The 19700-nt window shown below is 39.8% G+C and overlaps 1 protein-coding gene across 1 annotated transcript; it reads left to right on the forward strand.

Moving 5' to 3' along the window:
* The first annotated feature begins 6204 nt into the window (after positions 1-6204).
* On the forward strand, positions 6205-8336 carry LOC109206923. Its single transcript, XM_019369794.1, has 3 exons — positions 6205-6381; positions 6496-7149; positions 7743-8336. The coding sequence occupies exons 1-3, from the start codon at positions 6205-6207 to the stop codon at positions 8334-8336; spliced, it is 1425 nt and encodes a 474-aa protein (XP_019225339.1).
* The last annotated feature ends 11364 nt before the right edge of the window (positions 8337-19700 follow it).

The following is a 19700-nucleotide window of genomic DNA, read 5'->3' on the forward strand; positions in this document are numbered from 1 at the left end:
TACAACAGGAAAGCACGCCTCAGATTCTTCAAAATCCGGGACTTCGTGCTTAAAAAGTTTTTTTCAATCCACAAAGGCATCCAACACGGGTAAATTGAGTCCAACTTGGGAAGGACCCTATAGAGTTCATGTATTGCAGGCAAGGGAGCATTATGAATTGGAGACAATGGATGCAAAGTATTGCCCTTCACTTGGAATGCTTCATTTGAAAGATATTACTTCTAAGGAATACCACGGCCAGGTATCACCACTTTACGTTTTAATTTTTTGAATTGTTAAAATTTTACTAACGATTTTTTAGATGATAGGCAAAAAGCTAGCCTTAGTAAATGATGAGTCACGACCTGTAAGGCCACGAATAACCTAAAATTCCTGGCCTAGGGTTACAATTATTCTAATAGGAATTTAAAGGGGTTAAGCAGTCTTCATCTCTATAATCGTACCTCCGAGTCCCGTATGTGTTTCCTTTTTCAGGAAAAGGACCAAATGAGAGAAACTATCAAGTGCTCGAGGCTTCATACTTCAACACTCAAACACTGGGGACTACATAATATACACAAGTTATATATAAAGAAGGCAGAGAAGATTAAAGTTAGAGCAGAAGAAGGTAATAAGAGGTTTTTGAAGAATTAAAGTGTTTGACATCCTTTATGTGATTCATGCTTATGCAATATATTACATAAAGGGTAGCGGTTACTACAGCAATAGGATGACACTGAAAGTAAGCCTTAATTTCCTAGATGCCATGATTAATGCGAGTGCAAGCTTTTCCAATTGAGGATACCGCGTTTCCGCATCTAACAAAGATTTACTAACATAATAGATAGGGGATTGTTTACCTTGTTCTTCTCGAACCAAAATCGCACTTACCGCTACTTCTGAAAAAGCAAGGTAAATGAGCAATCTTTCCCCAGCCTTTGGTTTTGCCAGTAACGGTGGATTTGATAAGTACACTTTCAAATTCCTGAGTGCTTGCTGACACTCTTCGTTCCATTCAAAATGATCCTGCTTCTTAAGAGCTGAGAAGAATTGAAAACACTTCTCTGATGATTTAGAAATGAATCTTCCCAAAGCTGCAATCCTCCCTGTTAATCTTTGAACCTCTTTCTTGCTCGAAAGTATATCAGGGATTTCCTCAATGGCCTTAATCTGTGCAGGATTCACCTCAATACCACGGTTAGAAACAAGAAAACCTAAGAATTTACCTGATGCAACACCAAATGCACATTTTTCGGGATTTAACTTCATATTAAATTTCCGCAAAATTTTAAAAGTTTCAGACAGATGCGATATATGATCTTTTGAATACTGAGTTTTAACAAGCATGTCATCTATGTATACCTCCATAGTCTTACCTAAGTGTTCTTGGAACATTTTTGTAACTAACCTCTGATACGTTGCGCCTGCATTCTTTAGACCAAAGGGCATTACTTTATAACAGTAAGTCCCCCTGTCTGTTATGAAGGAAGTTTTTTCTTCATCTCCTGGATCCATTTTAATCTGATTATACCCTGAATATGCATCTAAAAAACTTAATAGTTCATGACCTGCAGTTGCATCAATCAATTGATCTATGTGTGGCAGTGGAAAAGAATCTTTAGGGCAAGCTTTATTAAGATCTGTGTAATCTACACAAACCCGCCACTTACCGTTCTTTTTTGGAACTACAACAGTGTTGGCTAACCAGTTATGATACTTTACCTCACGAATAGAGCCAATTTTTAGCAATTTTTGGACTTCTTCTTGAATCACCTGATTCTTGAAAGTTCCTTGCTTTCTTTTCTTTTGCTTGACTGGAGGATATGAAGGATCTTCATTTAGTTTATGAGTCATCACCTCCGGTGGTATCCCTGTCATGTTAGTATGGGACCAAGCAAAACAGTCTGCGTTAGCTTTTAAAAATTCAATTAACTTACGCTTCACCTCCGGGCTAAGATTAGCTCCTATATACACTTTTCTCTCTGGCCAGTGCATAAACAAAACCACAGCCTCCAGCTCTTCTGTCGTCGTTTTGATGTTTTCGTTTTCCTCTGGTTCTTGAATGGAATCAGGCCTTGAATCTACATCTGTTTGTTCTTGTTCAGTTGAGGTTGACGCTATGTTATCCTCAACTGAATTCTGTAATTGCTATTTTTCTTCACCTTTCGTGCTTGAGTCTGCCACGGAGTTGATGTTCCTAGATGTCTGTTGATCTCCCATGATTTGACATATTCCCCATGGCGCTGGAAATTTAATGACTTGATGCAAAGTTGAAGGAACAACGTCCATTTCGTGGATCCATGGTCTCCCAAGAATCATATTGTAAGCCATATCCATGTCTACTACCTGGAACTTTGTGTCTTTGACGACTCCTTCAGCAGATGTGGTGAGCGTTACCTCTCCTTTTTTAACGACGCTGGAATTATCGAACCCAGATAGAGTATGTGCCTTTGGTATTACTTTTTCTTCAGCTTGCATCTCATGTAATACTCTTAATAGAATAATGTTTACGGAACTACCTGGATCAATCAAAACTCATTTTACATTAGTATCTTATACAATTAAAGATATTACCAGTGCATCGTTATGAGGGGTTAACACGCCATCTGCATCTGCATCATTGAATGCAATGTTGTCTTCTTCTAAAACTTGCCGCAGCCGCTTCCCGTGAGTAATTGTTACTTTGGAAATCTTATTTGCTGCAGTATATGACACGCCATTGATATTTTCACCCCCACTTATAATGTTGACAGTTCTTTTGGGTGAAGGTGGCTTTGGAGGCTCCTGCCTGTTCTTCATGTATGCTTGTTTACCTTTCTCACTGAATAACTCAGTGAGATACCCCTGTTTTAGCAAATGATCAACTTCACCTTGCAAAAACCTGCAATCTGCTATTTTATGCCCGTGATCATTATGAAATTCGCACCAATGATCAGGGTTTCGTCTGTTTGGATTCGATCGCATTTCCTTTGGCCACCGTACCTTATCTCCCATGCTTTTTAAAACAGCTACGAGTTTAGAAGTGCTTACATTGAAATTATAACCACCAAACCTTGCCTTCAGACCCCTATCATCATCTCGTGGCTCGCGTGTGTTTCGATCATTCCCAAATCTTGAAGAGCCTAATTCTTTATTCCATGATCTGTGATCGTACCTCTGATTGTCCTGCTTTGATCGTGAGTCTCTCCCCGCAGGTCCCATGTATGGATCGTACCTGTTTTTACCGGATCTTTTTTCATTTTCTGCACGTCTTGAGCTTACTTTTTCTTCTTTTTTATGTCGTAAAATAATATCTTCTTCAATCCTCATCTTTGTACTGTATCTGTTATAGACGTCATTCCACGTCGTTGCTGGAAATTCTCGGAGGCTTTCCTTGAGTCGCCTCGTAGCTTCTGAACTTTTCTCATTCAAGTTGCTTGTGAAGGCTATGGCTGCCCAGTTGTCAGGTACACGTGGCAATGTCATTCTTTCACGTTGAAATCTGTCCACGAATTCTCTTAGCAATTCTGAGTCTCCTTGCTTGATCTTGAAGATATCTTCCATTCTTTTTTCAACTTGAGCTCCCGAGTGTGCTTTGATAAAAAAATCTGCAAACTCATCAAAAGAATTTATAGAATTTTTGGGTAAAAGAGAATACCATGTTAAGGCTCCTTTAGTGAGTGTTTCACCAAATTTTTTGACTAAGACTGATTCAATCTCCTGCTTAGTCAGGTCGTTGCCCTTTACGCCTATTGTAAATGCAGTAACATGGTCTTGTGAGTCTGTTGTTCAATCGTACTTTGGTATATCAGGCGTTTTGAACTTCTTTGGAATTGGGAGAGGAGCAGCACTTGGCTTCCAAGGCTGTTGAGAATACTTATCCATATCTACCCCTTTGATCACGGGCGGCACCCGTGGTATCTGCTCTATGCGGTCACTTTGCTCCTTGAGCTATTTCTGCAATGTTAGTACTAGATTTTGTAAATTAGAATTAACTAAATTACCTGGTTCTCCCTCCTGTGTCTCGCTGGGGGTTCCTCCGTTAACTGAATTAATTAGCCCAGAGCGAGGGTTCTCCAGAGTATTGTTATTTGGAGTAGATGTGGGTGGAGCAACAGGTAGTTGACTGACAAAAGCTTGAAGAGCTTTATTGACCTGTGTGGCGATAAGTTTTTGTAAAGCTTCATCCATAGCCTCCATATTTTCGAATTGAGCTTGTCCATCTGTATGAGACCCCTCAGGAGTGCCTTCACGAGACCGTCGTGGAGAACCTTGTGGAGAAGGAACTAATGCGTTATTATCTTGCAGATCTCCCTGAAGTTGTTGATTTGTTTGATTTTCTTGGTTTCCTTGAGTGTTATCACTGTTGTTTGCCATAGTTGATGTAACAAGGAAAGTTAAGCAAAGAGGAAATAGATTATCAGATTTCCGGTAACGGAACCAATTTGTTTAACCAAAAAATAGAATTTTAGTCAAAGCTAGAATTTAGAAGAACTCGGGTTACTGATAATCAAGGAAATGAATAAAAGGAAATAATTCTGAGTAGCAATATAATAATCAAGAAAAACGAATGTACCAATGTATATTTCAATAGTCTTTCGTGTCCCCACAACTGATCATATATCTCCTTTTTATTGGTACCTTTGAGAATGTACGTTATGCCCAAATCAAAATGAGGCTATTATGAATAATTAAAGACATTGAATGCTACGTTACACAATCATTACATTGAATATATATATTCCTTAACGGACTCAGCATTTAATACCCATTAAATATTGTATTTGCACTCTTTTTTATAACCAGATTCATTCCTTCTGATGCCCGGATATAAATGATTTAAATAGGTACAGGCGCCGTGCTACGTATCTGATGTCACGTGCCTCTTCCTCCTTCTTTGCTCGTGTCTGTTTTACAATTCTTGAATCGTGTCTAATTATGATTCATTGACCATTTGACCAATCCACGTGTCCTGACACGTCACCATATATATAAATACAATTTTTTCCAATACACTACTAAGTATAAATCAGTACTACAGTTGCAACGTGTTATAAGCAAGCTTCTGTTCACTATTGATATACAGTAACAACAACAAATCTAATGCAATCCAATATAGTGAAGTGTGGGAAGTGTAATGTGTACACAGATCTTATCCCTACCTTTACTTTATGAAGGAAGAGAGGTTGTTTCGATAGACCCTCGGCTCAAGAACACAATAAACAACTGTTGACTGTTGATATACACAATCAATAATGGATAAACACCCTTACTTTCTTTTCTTTACTTTGTCTGTACTCTCATTTTGATTAGATACTACGCATATTAATTTAACAAAATCAAATCCCAATGCAAGCAGCGAATCTGCAACATCACCCTTTATAGTTTCTCTCTTTGTCTGATTAATTGACCCTTTTAAAAAATATTACAAATACAAATTTCTCTTTCCTTCTTCAGAGAGATTTGCGGTGGTTGTTAGTAACATCCAAATTGGGAACAGTGTATAATATAATACTCCTTCCATCTCAATAATTTTTTTGATTTTATTTCACAAGAATTATCCATTGTAGTTGGAGAAGGCTTTGATTTTAACATGCAAAAGTTTCTGTAAAGTTAATCAGGTTTTTAAATTATAAAGGTTGTTTCTAAAGATAAATTGATTAGCACACAACGTCAATATGGATAATTAATATATCCTTCAAAAGCAAAATAAATTAGTTGCTCTATCTGTATTGAGACTGGTTATAAATTTACTTCTTGTACACAGGTATATTTATTCTTCTCTTTTTTTCTTCTTAGCCTTGCCAGTTAGTTAATATTGTTAATAGTTGTTATTAGTTAGTGGTGCTATTATTAGAGTTAGTGGACAATTGTTGACAGCTCTCAAGTGAGTGAATCACATGTATAAATAGAGTGTTTGGAAATTTTGTAAAGTGGAATATTCATTTCATTTTCCCAACTATGCTTCACAGATTTCTCAAAGCTTCTCCTCTCTCTTTTCTCTCTTAGCTAGGTTCTGTTCTTCTTCCATTGGAGCACATTTGAGCTCGATTTTATCTCGTTCTTTGTGATTTTATCATGGTATCAGAGCGGAGGTTCTAATCTCTAGCTTAATTTCGTTTTTGGTCCAGAAAAATCAAAGTTCAACGATGTTTCATTCTGAGGTCCGAGGTCAGCCCTAAAACTAAGATCGGGACAGAAATCGGGTGATTGAGAGTCATCTACGCATACACATCGACTAAAATCATGGCAATTGAAGAAAATACATCGGATTCCACTAATCCGCTACTTGATTCAACCAATCCGCTTTACATGCATCCATCCAAAAATGCAGGTTCCATGCTTGTGCTAGTAGCTTTTGATGGATCGGGGTACAGGTTATGGAGGCGAGGAGTACTTAGGGCTCTTTCTGTGAAAAACAAAGTAGGTTTCATAAATGGTAAGTATGGGAAAACAGACTCAAAGGACCCTACTTTTGATCAATGGGAATGGTGCGATAATGTAGTGACTTCATGAATTTTGAATTCTCTCTCAAAGGACTTGGCAGACAGTCTGCAGTATGTAAACGATGCCAAAGAGCTTTGGCAGGAGTTGGAGGACAGATATGATCAAACCAATGGGGCAAGACTATATCAGTTGCAAAAGGAAATCAATGATTTGAGTCAAGGAGCATTCGACATTACAGGATACTATACTAAGATGAAGAAGCTGTGGGAAGAGTTGAATACCTTGAACGCACATGCTCAATGCAAATGCCAGTGTACATGTGGTGCCAAGGCGAGTATGCAGAAGGCTGAGCAAGACAGGAGGTTAATTCAGTTTCTAATGGGATTAAATGAGGTTTACACCGTCGTCAGGGGAAGCATCCTGATGATGAACCCTTTACCTTCCTTAGCACAAGCATTTACGATTCTCATCCAAGAGGAGAAACAAAGGGAGATGAAGCCAAATAATCAATTGATGATTGACCCTAGTGCTTTGAGTGCAAACAGGGCAGGAAACAACAACTTCAGAACCAGTTATGGTCAACAAGGAAATGGATCTGGAGGGAGCTCCTACACAAATTACAACCAGTCAAGTGGCACTGGGAGCAATAGTTTCAGGGGAAATTACCCTACAAACAGACCTCGACCAATTTGTGATTACCGCAAGAAGCCAGGCACACCAAGGATAAGTGCTAGAAACTCCATGGTTATCCACAAGACTCCAAGTTCAATAAGATAAAACAAGTAGCTGCCAATGTGTTTGGGGATTATGGTGATAAGAATGCTGGTATAGGAGATAGGGAAAGGCTACGGACTCAAGAAGAAGGGCGAGTGATGAAAAATCTGACCAAAGAACAATACAATCAACTCATCAGCATCCTAGAAAACTTTCAGACTGGAAGTGCAGAAGACAATCATGAGATGAAGGCAGGAGCAGTAAATTTTGCAGGTATTTTAGCTTGCTCTACTTCTCTTGATTCTAGTGTTCATTCATCTGAATGTTTTAAACCAAGTGCTGACTCTTGGATACTTGATTCCGGGGCCACAAATCACATGACATACAACAAATCTATTCTAACTAATATCAAAACCTTAGTTTATCCTTTTCTAGTTACACTGCCTAATGGATATAAAGTGAAGGTGACACTAGTAGGTGATGTAGTCTTGAGTCCCAAATTCAGCCTCAAAAGAGTCCGTTTTGTACCCAGCTTCAAATTCAACCTACTATCTATCCATTGTTTGACATTTCAGTTTGATTGTTATGTCATCTTTACCAAGTTTTCATGTATTCTTCTGTAGGCCCCTTCACTGAAGAAGCCTCTGGAAATTGGTAAGGCTTCTGATGGCCTATACTATCACATTTCAGAACTCTGCAAGAATATTGCAGTCCTCACTCAAATTCCTACTCAAGTTTCATCTAGCATGCCCGATAAGAATAATGTACACCCCCACTTACATCTTGTTCCCCCTGTTGCATCTAGTTTACCTGTTTCATATCATGCTTGTAATAAGAGGTGTGTTGATTCTTATAAACACTCCAGTGTCAATATTTCACCCTTAAGTAGTAAAGAAAATGCTTATGTGTCAAATGCATCTACTTCTGTCTCTACTTTCACATCCACATCTGATGGAAACATGGTTGAACTTTTGTGGCACAATAGACTAGGACATGTGCCCTTAGCCAAAATGAAGGGAATCAATGAGATACTGCCAAATATACACCTGCACAACCTTTCCTTTGCCCCATATGCCCAATGGCTAGACAAAGCAGATTACCTTTTCCAGAAAGAACCACTCTTACAACTAAAGTTTTTGAAATATTACATGTTGATTTGTGGGGACCATATCACATTGCAACCTATGATAGACACAAGTATTTCATTACCTTTGTAGATGATTACAGTAGATGTACATGGACACATCTATTGAGCTGTAAAAGCAATGCTCTACCAATCATAAAGGCTTTCTTTGCTATGGTGAAAACTCAGTTTAGCACCTCTGTCAAAACTATAAGAACAGATAATGGGACTGAGTTCACCAATCTAGAAGCTACCTCTTTCTTTCAATCTTGGGGAGTTATTCATCAAAGAACTTGTCCATACACACCCAACAAAATGGGATAGTGGAGAGAAAACATAAGTATTTGCTAGAAACAGCAAGAGCATTGTTGTATCAATCAAAACTACCCTTACAGTATTGGGGAGAGTGCATTCTTACCTCCACTTATATAATAAATAGATTACCTTCTTCTTCTCTCAAAGGCAAATATCCTCTTGAGCTACTCTATAAGAAAAAGCCCTCCTATTCACATCTTAAAAGTTTTGGTTGCCTATGTTTAACTACCATACTTAAGACCCATAACGACAAGTTTGAGGCTAGAACTTTGCCTCATGTGTTTGTGGGGTACCCCTTTGGGACAAAGGGCTACAAGGTGTTAAACCTAGTCACAAAAAGGATCCATGTTTCAAGAGATGTAGTCTTCCATGAGGATGTCTTTCCTTTCACTTTGCTTTCCAAATCAAGATAGAGTTTTTCCTTCATTCCCTAAAGTCAATACAGACTTGGCATCTGATTTATTTCCTCCTAGAGAAACAATTTCAAACTCACCAAATTAGCATCACAATACAGTATCACCTGAACCTTCACATAGGCAGTTTTCACCACAGTCCAGCTCCAACAGGACACAGTTCACAGAGTTCAACCACAGTGAACACTTGTCACCTAACAATGATTACCAAGAACCTTCACCTAGCACTTATAGTCCAAGCAATGCAGGCCACCAAGAACACTATTTAGGCCCCACACAAATTAGACCTTCTAGAACACACAAAGTTCTTACATACCTAAAAGACTATAACTACTCTCTCCCTAAGCTACATGACCTATAGCATCAATCTTCTCCACAGACTAATTTCTCCAATGACAGTAACTCTTCTCTTTCTTTTGCCACTTATGTACCCAATGCACAATATCTCTCTCTTAGAAAAAAGCCTTTATTATTATTAAACGTAGCTGTCTTTAAAGTGCAAGCGAAATATCGACTTTCATTCAACTTTAGAAAACTATAGTAAAGTAGCAAAGTTCAGAGGAGCAGCAGGCAAGCAAGAAGTTCATCCATTGAAGTTGAAGTAGTTTCAGTACTTCATCGATTTTAGTTGAAGTAAACGATTGATCTCTATCGTATCAAGCATGAATCGATCTTTTTTATTCAATCTAGATCCCCTTGCAATTGATCTGTGCGATATCGAGTATGCTAACGCGACACGAGGCTTTTCCTTCGCTCATGTCGCTTGCCGGTCACTCTGATTCTTTATTGGTTGCCAGCCGGTCGCTAGTCCGCCTCACTCTTGATTAGTTTGAAGGCTTCTTTAGCGGCGTAAGCAGAACACTGTTGAAAGTTGACGAAGGCTAGACAATGTATAGCACTCTGTCAGCGAAGCCCCCTACTACGAATGAGAATGAACGAACTCGGTCTAGCGCAAAAGGACTCAATCACTCTTTTAGTTTGGAGGATCATTCGTTATTCACTCTCTTGCTATTACCCGCAGGGAGCGCAGCAACCAAGATGCATATTATCATATAGAAAGAGGCGAAGCGTAGCGATTCGTACTACCGGAAAAGTTTCGCTAACCGGCAGGCAATAGAATCAGCCGATAGGCGCAGGCAAGCGTAGCGAATCACATAGATAAGCCCCTACCTGCCAGCGCGCGGATGGATAGGGCGGGCGAACCAATTGGTAAGGAATATTTCACATGAATGTGAACCTAGTTCATTTGAAGAGGCAGTTGTAAGTCCTGCATGGCAGTCAGCCATGAATCAAAAATTTGAGGCATTGAATGCTAACAATACATGGAGTCTTGTACCACTGCCAGCTAGTAAGAGTGCAATAGGGTGTAAGTGGGTATATAAAATAAAATAAAGTACTGATGGTAGTGTTGAGAGGTTTAAGGCCCGATTAATGGTAAAGGGATACACACAGATGGCAAGGATAGATTATACAGAAATATTCTCACCTGTTGTGAAGATGACAACTGTGAGGGCACTAATTGGAACTACTGTAAAGAAGGGTTGGTAGATGTTTCAATTAGATGTAAACAATGTCTTTCTTCCTGGAGATCTACATGAGGAAGTCTACATGGAGGTGCCTCAGGGCCTGGTAGTAGACAAGCCAGGTTTAGTATGCAAGTTGAATAAGTCTCTATATGGACTCAAGCAAGCAAGTAGGCAATTGTATGAGAAATTGACTGCAGCTTTATGTTCTAAAGGATGCACATGCTCAGTGTTGGATTACTCATTATTTCACAAAAAGAAAGGATCTTTAGTAGTGTTTGTGGTTGTATATGTAGATGATGTTATTGTAATAAGGACTCATCAGGAAGAGATTGATTCCTTAAAGAGTTTCCTGCATGAAACTTTTAAGATAAAAGATCTAGGAAGGTTGTACTACTTCTTAGAAATGGAAGTACTTTACAAGGAAGATGGAGTGCTGATATTCCAAAGAAAGTTCATTATGGATCTGCTGAAAGAGTTTGAGTGTACTCAATATTCCAGCCTGTCATCACCCCTTGATCCCTCCACAAAGCTGAAAGCAGATGAGAGTCCATTGTTGATTGACCCTTCCAACTACAGAAAACTGGTAAGGAAGCTGAACTTCTTGACAAATACAAGGCTTGATATATCCTACAGGGCCCAGCATCTTAGCCAGTACATGTAGTCACCTAGAGAAGCTCATTTGAAAGCTGCATACCATGTTCTGAGATACTTGAAGGGTGATCCGAGCCTGGGCATATTCCTTTCCAGTGGCAAGGACTATGGAATAAGAGCTTTTTGTGACTCGGATTGGGCAGCATGCCTTGAGTCTAGAAAGTCAGTCAGTGGCTACATTGTGCTGCTTGGAAACAGTCCTATTAGCTGGAAATCACAGAAGCAGTCCACATATCCTTATCTCCAGCTGAAGCAGAGTATAGAGCAGCTAGACAGGTTGTGGGTGAGCTAGTTTGGTTGGCTACACTTCTTGAAGAGTTGACTGTACCCACGAATCTTCCCATTCCAGTATTTTGTGAAAGTCAAGCTCTATTGCACATAGCCAGAAATCCAGTATTTCATGAACGCACAAAACACATAGAAGTTGACTGCCACTTTGTTAGAAACAAGCTGCAAGAGGGACTAATTTCTTTACATCATGTATCTACCAACGACCAGCTCGCAGACATCTTCACAAAGTCTTTAACTGGATGCAAACATTCAGACCTACTTAGCAAGTTGGCAGTGCATTCCTCCCTTCCAACTTGAGGGGGGGTATTGAGACTGGTTATATATTCACTTCTTGTACACATGTGTATTTATTCTTCTCTTCTTTTCTTCTTAGCCTTGCCAGTTAGTTAATATTGTTAATAGTTGTTATTAGTTAGTGGTGTTGTTATTAGAGTTAGTGGACAACTGTTGCCAGCTGTCAAGTGAGTGAATCACATGTTTAGAGTGTTTGGACAAAAAGTGGAAGCTTATTGTAAAGAAAAGGGGCTTGAACTCTCAGCTGATTCAACTCAAGCTTTTAGCTCTTCTTCCGACTCTACTCTTGCTGACGCAACTCAGTGTCTTAAAGAAGCTTCTTTAACGGCAAGGGTCGGGATCAACTACTCTGCCATTCCTATTTTGTAAAGTGGAATATTCATTTCATTTTCCCAACTATGCTTCACAGATTTCTCGAAGCTTCTCCTATCGCTTTTCTCTCTTAGCTGGGGTTGTGTTCTTCTTCCATTGGAGCACATCTGAGCTCGATTTTATCTCGTTCATTTGTGATTTTGTCAATCTAAATTAAGACACAAGGGGCATTTAGCTCGATCGAAAGAGAAAACAAAAAACCATCTTTGAAAAAATTAAGATAAAATGAGAGCTTAGAGTGACATCTTTTTGGTTGTCTTTGAGAAAGAACTGTCGGGCATGACAATCAGAGTCCAGAAGTTAAGGATAGAGTTTAGTCAGGACAACCAGAGTCCAGCTTCTCCGTTTAAAGTTTTGGTAAACATAAAACTGTATTATGTTTTTGGGAACTCAATCTTTTGTTTTTATTATATTCCTTTATGTTTTCCTCTCGTCTATGATATCAATGCAACTGACTCCAACACTATATTGCACTCCTCAGCCTAAATTATGCCAATGAGAATGGCGACGCGTCAAGATTTTTTGCTCTCAAAAATGATGAACCCTTACATTCAGAAAAGAAAAGAAAACGAGACATACCAAAGCAAAAGTGAAAGGAACGTAATTAAATGCATACATATTGGTTTTTTCTGATTAAAGAAGGTTAACCTTCAAAAATGACAGCTAAATGCAAGCATGTACATATGTACATATGATTTTTTCTGCAAGTGCCGGCACAGTTCACAACCGAGCACTGTTTTATAAGCAGACCTAAAGAGAAAAAGTAGATAAAATCAGGACTTAGAATAGAAGTAGAGTCCATTTGGACTGTAACTATTGCAAATTTCATAATATTAGCTGAGACCGGATTATCCCACAAGGTTGAGGCGGAGCAAGAATTTAAAACTTACGAATCCACTATTTTAGTCAATTTAAGTTATTAGGTTCTAAATTAATAATTTCTACACATACAATGAATTTCTTAAGACAATTACAGGATTTGGACTAAAGATACTGAATTGTGCCGAACCTGTAAATAAAACACGCTCTGCCCCTGCACCTATAGTTCATTTTTTTTTGGGTCCAAAAATAGTCTAAATCTTTTATCCAAGTTCAGAACATGAGAAGGAAACATTCTGCAGATTAAAAATACTCAGTCAAATATTTCTAGCTTCCTGGAGAAATAGCTACAAAGTTTCATCAAATCAAACACAATAGAGGATAGGGGGGACATGTAAACACTTCCATGTGATTGCCAACTAATCACTTATCATCAATGAAATTATACTCCATTAATGGAACATCAAATGTTCATATGTTATTTGTCTTCATGGCTTCGGACCCTCATTAACCAATGTTCATGTATCAATTAATAACTTTTGACAAAAAGCTACTTCAACCTCTAGCTAGTCTTTAAATCTTTTTTATCCAAGTAAACTTAGATTTCTCAAGCTTTCCAACCATGAATAGGACCCACAAGCTCAAGTTGGTGACGTATCTCAGGCTAATGTACAAGAACAATAAATTGATCAACTTTTTGGTAGTGCACGAATCCTTTGGTAAAATTGCATGTTCACGTAAACTTATAAGTATTTCATAAATTGATTTGGTCCACAACTAACTGAACAAATGTAGATATGATGTTTTAGCATATAGTTTGAAGTTGTGAGTTAAGATTTCTTGAAACAGCATATTAAAAAAAAGTTTAGGTCAATCGTAATTTCTTTCGAGCAATTTCACAAACACTTCTAGTGCAACCCCAAAGGCAGTTTTTATAATAACAGACTCAAATCTGTTTTTACTGCACTTGGACGTAGGTCTAACAGATGAAAATTAAGAGTAAGTCTGGGAAAGAGGAAGTTGAACACGAAGAACGGTGAGCAGCAATAACACATACCAATTAGCTTAAAATTTGACACAGAAGTAGTCTAAATCTTCTATCCAAGTTCAATTCAAAACATGAGAAACAAACATTGTTCAAATTAAAAACCTACTGAATCTTAAATCTAAATAATGGCGGTAATCATACATTTACTATATATCAGACGGCAAACTGAGACGAAGCAAAGAAGAGGAGGACCTTGAGAAATCGTCAAAGAGGAAAGGAGAATAACAGTAGTGGCATAAAGCAAAATGTTGTATGCAAATATGATCTTCGAGTTTTGACAACGTATCAAGAAAAAGTTTTGCAAGCTAATTCACTGTAGAATCAGTACTTAATTCCCGGTCATTGCATGAACTCCATTATTCTCCAAATGCAAAAACCAATTCCAACATGGAGTGATCGAGGTTGTAATTTTCTTGCACAAAGGAGGCAAGTGGAAACCAGGCCGGAGACAACAACTTCACTTGGTACCGGGCAGACCCCGAAGGAAATATTGCTAACGAGGATAGACGAATATTTGCCACCCGACGACACTCAATGTAAAATATTCCTTAGTATTATATACACAATCCATTATAGAGAATTTTGGCATTCATAGCCTGTCATTACTCATTCATCAATGGCCCCATAATTGTCATTTAAGAGGGGCTTGATCCTAGGAGCTTGTTCCCTGGGTGTAGCTATAAATAGTGACTTCAACAACCATTGTAGGGAGGAAAATTTCTGACAAACTTACGCTACAAATTATTCTAAGCTCAATTATACTTTATTTTCAGTTTATTAATATTCTTGCTGTCTTCGGAAGCCTTGCTCCCGGAACCAAGCTGTTTGCTGTCTTATCTCGATTTCAACGCTATGTCTTGCATTTTATTTAATTTATTTATTATTTTGGGATCAAATTGATTCACTTGTCTATAAATCACAATATAAATAAAACTGTACTATTTTATGGATAACCAGTTTGCCGCCCACTGTGGGGCCTAGACACTTGCGTAATTGAGTTAATCATTGCATCTATTACTAATCTGTTTGATTCTTTGTGTCCTAGCAAAAGATCGTAAAAGAGGGCCCTCTCTTATGAGACCCTCGCAATAAAGGGTTGGTTCCGGAATAATTATGCCCGGAACCCAAATACCATCGGGAAAAAATACACCCAAAGCCTTGCATAATTCGATGCAAAAAAGTAAACTTTGCCCAATGCTTGAACGAAAAGCACTTTTATGTAACAAATGTGCCAAGCAGCACAAGTACAAAAGTATGAAAAGAAAACAACAAAGAGAAAAGAAAGCAAAAAACTAAACTACTGCATCCCTAGAACTCGGGGGAAGAGAAGTATCTGCGCCCTCAGGAGAAGTAGGCGGATCCGCCGCCGGCTCGGGATCTTGGCCTTCATCATTATCCCCTTCAAATTCCTCCTCAGTTCCCGAGAACTCAGAACCGGAACCAAGAGTTAGTTGCATCTGGCCAAGCCGGGAGGTGCCTTCGGGCGGTTGACTCCAGCTCTCGGGCCTTGACGATTTCTGCATCAAAATCAATGACGTCCGCTTTGGCCTCTTCCAAGGTTTTTCTCCTCATGCAATACATAGAATGTGTTTATCTATAATGAGGGAATCCGCTCGGCGCTGGAGTTCTGATTTAAGCTGATCAACCTCGGTCGAAAGGCTATCCCGCTCGGATCTTGTGGCCCTAAGGCTGAGATCAAGGTCACGGATAATAAAGATATGAACCTTATTGTGTTCCATGACCCTTTTATACTTCTCCTCCATTTGGGCATGCTTCTCCTCAGCAGCAGCAGCCTCTTCAGCTTTGGAGTTCAAGGTTGCCTCCAAGTTATTCAATCTCTCAGTAGAGGCAGCCTCGCGCTCGATAGCAGCAAGAACAGCATTTTGGACCTCAGGCCATTTAGCCTTGGCTTCTTGAAAGTGTACACTTAACTAGGAGGTTTCTTAGCTAAGGGCCATCACTTCCTGCTCGCTCTACCGCGAGCCTCCAACTCACCGGCCTTATCAGCTTGTGCTTCCAGTGCTGGGAGGCGAGAAGCAACTTGGTCCTTCTCGGCCAACAATTGATCCCGTTCGAAGGTAAGCTTTTCTTTATCAAGGATCAACTTCTGAAGGCCCTCGGAAGCAAGGAAGTTAGCCTGCGAAGCAAAAACCCAAGTTAGATACCTTGTCATAACAAACCAAGATAAAACAGACAGCAAAGAAAACGAGCACCATACCGCTGATGCATTGTGCATGGCATTATTTATCATACACTCCCCCGAAAGAGAGTGTATTTTCTTCTTGTCTTTCTCTGAAGCCGATGACTTTAGGCAATTGGCGAGTTCCACCGACCGGGATAGTAGATGGCACTCGGTAGAAACCGAGAGGGAGACGCTCATCCTCCTCTGGGGATCTGCAGAGGGGGCGAATAGTTGTTCCCCAAATTCCCATGGTTTGGGGACTAGGGAGGAGGGACATCCTCCTCTCGGGTGTCTGCGACCGATGGGGGTGATGTAACAGTTGCTGGTGACGAAGGTATGACCGGTGTGGAAGGAGATGAAGCTGATGGCATTGTGGGTTGAGAAGCAGCTGCGGCAAAGGCAGTGTTGGTTGTAGGTTGCTCATCAACCAAAGACGGAAGAGTATCGGCACTCTGCCTCAGAGTACTGGGAGCAGCAACTGGGACCCTAAAGCGAGAATTGGCATTCTCCACTATGTCACACTCTCCCTAGAGCGCTTGGGCGTCGTCCTCGATTGGTGTTATAAGCTCTTCAGATTGAGCATTTTGTTGAGACGATGAAGATCGTTTTCTCCTCTATAGGGAAGCCCCTTCATCACTGCTTCCCCATCATTATCAATCACCACAGTGGCTGTTGATAGCTCGGGCACGACGTTCTTCACCTTTTTTATTTTTGCCCTCGGACGAGGAGGAGCGCCGCCTTTTTGGTTGCTTACTCTCCAGCCGAGGACTCCGAGAGGAAGCACTTGAACCGGAAGCGGATCTGATGGTGTCTGTTCAGGTGAAGGCCTCCTTCAGCAACCTCGCATCCTCTGCGGGATCAGCCAAAACATACTTCTCGGGGATGGTAATGGAGCCCTGCGGAAGACCTGAATTCAATGAAAAAATAAGTTAACCAATTTTCTTATACAGAAATGAGATAAGACAAGATTAGTTTTGCGAGTCAACTTACCATGATTTTTGGCTTCCACCCGTATTTGGGGGCCAGTTCTTTCCACCAGCGGGTCTCAGGCGTGGTAATGTCCAGAATTTTCTGAACCCACTGGTCCAAGTCTTCAACCCTTGGTGGTGTCCACCGAGTTGCTGAAATAATGAAAAGAGGAGGATCAATATCAACACGGAACAACCTTTTTTTAGAGAAAAGACAGACGTTAAACTTACGTGTACGAGTCCATGACTCAGGGAAAGATGGAGTTGTAGCCGGTATGATATCCCTGTTGGAAACAACAACGAACTGTTCCATCCATCCACGGTCGTTGTCATCATCCATGCTAGTGAGCAAAGCATGGTGGCCACGTTTGCTAAAGTTTATTACTCTCGCGCGGAAAATCTTGGGGGAGCAGAGGTTCATCATGCGAGCCAAGGTGAGCTCTTCCTTCGTCTCCTGGAACAGCCGCTGTAGATAGGGTACTGTCCGGCACACAGAGGGGCCTACTTGTGCCAAGCAGACTTGATACCGGTGATAGAACTCCAAGATCACGTGGCCAAGTCCCCAGCTCAATGAGAAAGGGTCCAAAGTGAAAGGGTACGTGTAAACGTACGTAAAACCCTTCTTAGGGAAGGTTACTCGCTCCACCAGTTCGGGAGCGATAATGTTCAGATTATGGCAATCACAATCCTCTTCACAACAGGAATGCTAGAAGGACGGATGGAAGAAGGGTACACGCCAACAGCCCATGTACGAGAGCTTGTAGAAGGAAACATCTCTTCGAAGTCCTTGGCTATGTTGAGTCTCTTGGGAATGATGATGCTCACCGTAGGAGGGGCAGCATCATCGGTGTTTTCTTTATTTTTAAGAGAACTTGAGTTCTTTGAGGAGGAAGTCATGGCTAGCATAAGGAAATAAGAGTTCTTTGAAGAAGAAGATTAAAGAAGAGTGAAAACACGAAAGAGTTGAATGCAAAGAAGTTGAGAGAGTTTAAAGAACTGTGAAGTGTAAAAGAAGAGGAATGAGGCGTATAAGTAAAGAAATAGGTGGCTAAAATCGTGGGCATGATTACCTCGAGAACCGGCAAAAATATTGATAAATCATGGAGTGACGCGTATTCGGGACATTAAATGCGGAGAGATGTGTGTCTAATCAAGTGTCAGAAACTTTTCAGAAGAGATTAGAAAATTTTCCACCAAGAAATGTATCTTCACCAACTTCCCGATGACACAAAGATGTGCCACCAGAAAGCAGTGGGACTATTTGTATAGGGTAAAATTGGTTCATATTAAATACTCGAATAATAGAGCGACGCGTGGAACCGGAGACGGACGAAAAAGGAGGCAAGTGGAAACCAAGGCCGGGGACAACAACTTCAGTTGGTACCGGGCAGACCCCGAAGGGAATATTGCTAACGAGGATAACCGAATATTTGCCACCCGATGACAATCATTAAAGAATATTTCTCAGTATTAAATACACAATCTGTTATAGAGAATTTTGGCATTTATAGCCTCCCGTTACACATTTATCAATGGCTCCCCATAATTGTTATTTAAGAGGGGCTTGATCCTAGGACCTTGTTCCTTAGGTGTAGCTATAAATAGTGGCTTCAACAACCATTGTAGGGGAGGAAAATTTCTGACAAACTTACGCTACACATTATTCTAAGCTCAATAATACTTTATTTTTAGTTTATTGATATTTTTATTGCTGTCTTCGGAAGCCTTGCTCCCGGAACCAAGTTGTTTGCTGTCTTATCTCGATTTCGATGCTAAGTCTTGCATTTTATTTAATTTATTTATCATTTTGGGATCACTTCGCTTGTCTATAAATCACGTTATAAATTCAATTGTACCATTTTACGGGTAAACAAATGACAAGTTAGGACAAAAATAGCAACATGAAGGTTATTGTTTTCTACTTAGCTAGCCCAGCAATTGATAATCATGTACTAACACAGTTGGATTTTAAGTTACATACGCTACAATAACTTTTTACACTATCAGTGAATTTTAACATGTATTCCCTTTGTTTTAATTTATGTGGCGGTGTTTAACTTGACACGGAGTTTAAGAAGGAAAAAAACTTTTAAAACTTGTGATCTAAATCAAGTTATAGTTATTTGTGTGGGTAAAACAGGAAGCTTAAAGCTAAATTGTTTCTAAAATGAAGTATAACATCCTTTTGGGACATACTAAAAAAGAAAGTACGACACATAAATTGGGACAGAGAGAGTAATATCAAATAGTGAAACACTAACTAATGTCTATCAAGAGATTTACATGTAATAATTACCTAATAAATAACCTCATTGTAAATATTCTTTAGGCCTTCTTCCCCTGTTTTTCACCAATCTATGGTCTTTCGTCTGAAGATCTATTAATACTGGGCATTTGACAATGATTAATTAAGGCTTGGCATGTTCGCAGAATTTAAATACTGAGTCTGGTAAAATAAACCGGACCCCATTTTTTGGGGCAACCCGGTACCCGTAACTCGCTCCTTCCCTCACATTTTCTTTTTTCCTTTTTTAGCTATCATCCCCTTCCCTTACCCCCCCCCCCCCCACCAACCATAA

Source organism: Nicotiana attenuata, unplaced genomic scaffold (genome assembly GCF_001879085.1).
Source record: "Nicotiana attenuata strain UT unplaced genomic scaffold, NIATTr2, whole genome shotgun sequence".
NCBI lineage: Eukaryota > Viridiplantae > Streptophyta > Magnoliopsida > Solanales > Solanaceae > Nicotiana > Nicotiana attenuata.

Bases quoted from the DNA above. Each gene is read 5' to 3' on its own strand.
- LOC109206923 (XM_019369794.1), top strand. From the start codon at position 6,205: ATGGCAATTGAAGAAAATACATCGGATTCCACTAATCCGCTACTTGAT. The intron at 6,382-6,495 runs GTAGGTTTCATA...TCTCTCTCAAAG, and splicing joins CTCTTTCTGTGAAAAACAAA to GACTTGGCAGACAGTCTGCA. The intron at 7,150-7,742 runs GTTATCCACAAG...ATTCTTCTGTAG, and splicing joins TAAGTGCTAGAAACTCCATG to GCCCCTTCACTGAAGAAGCC.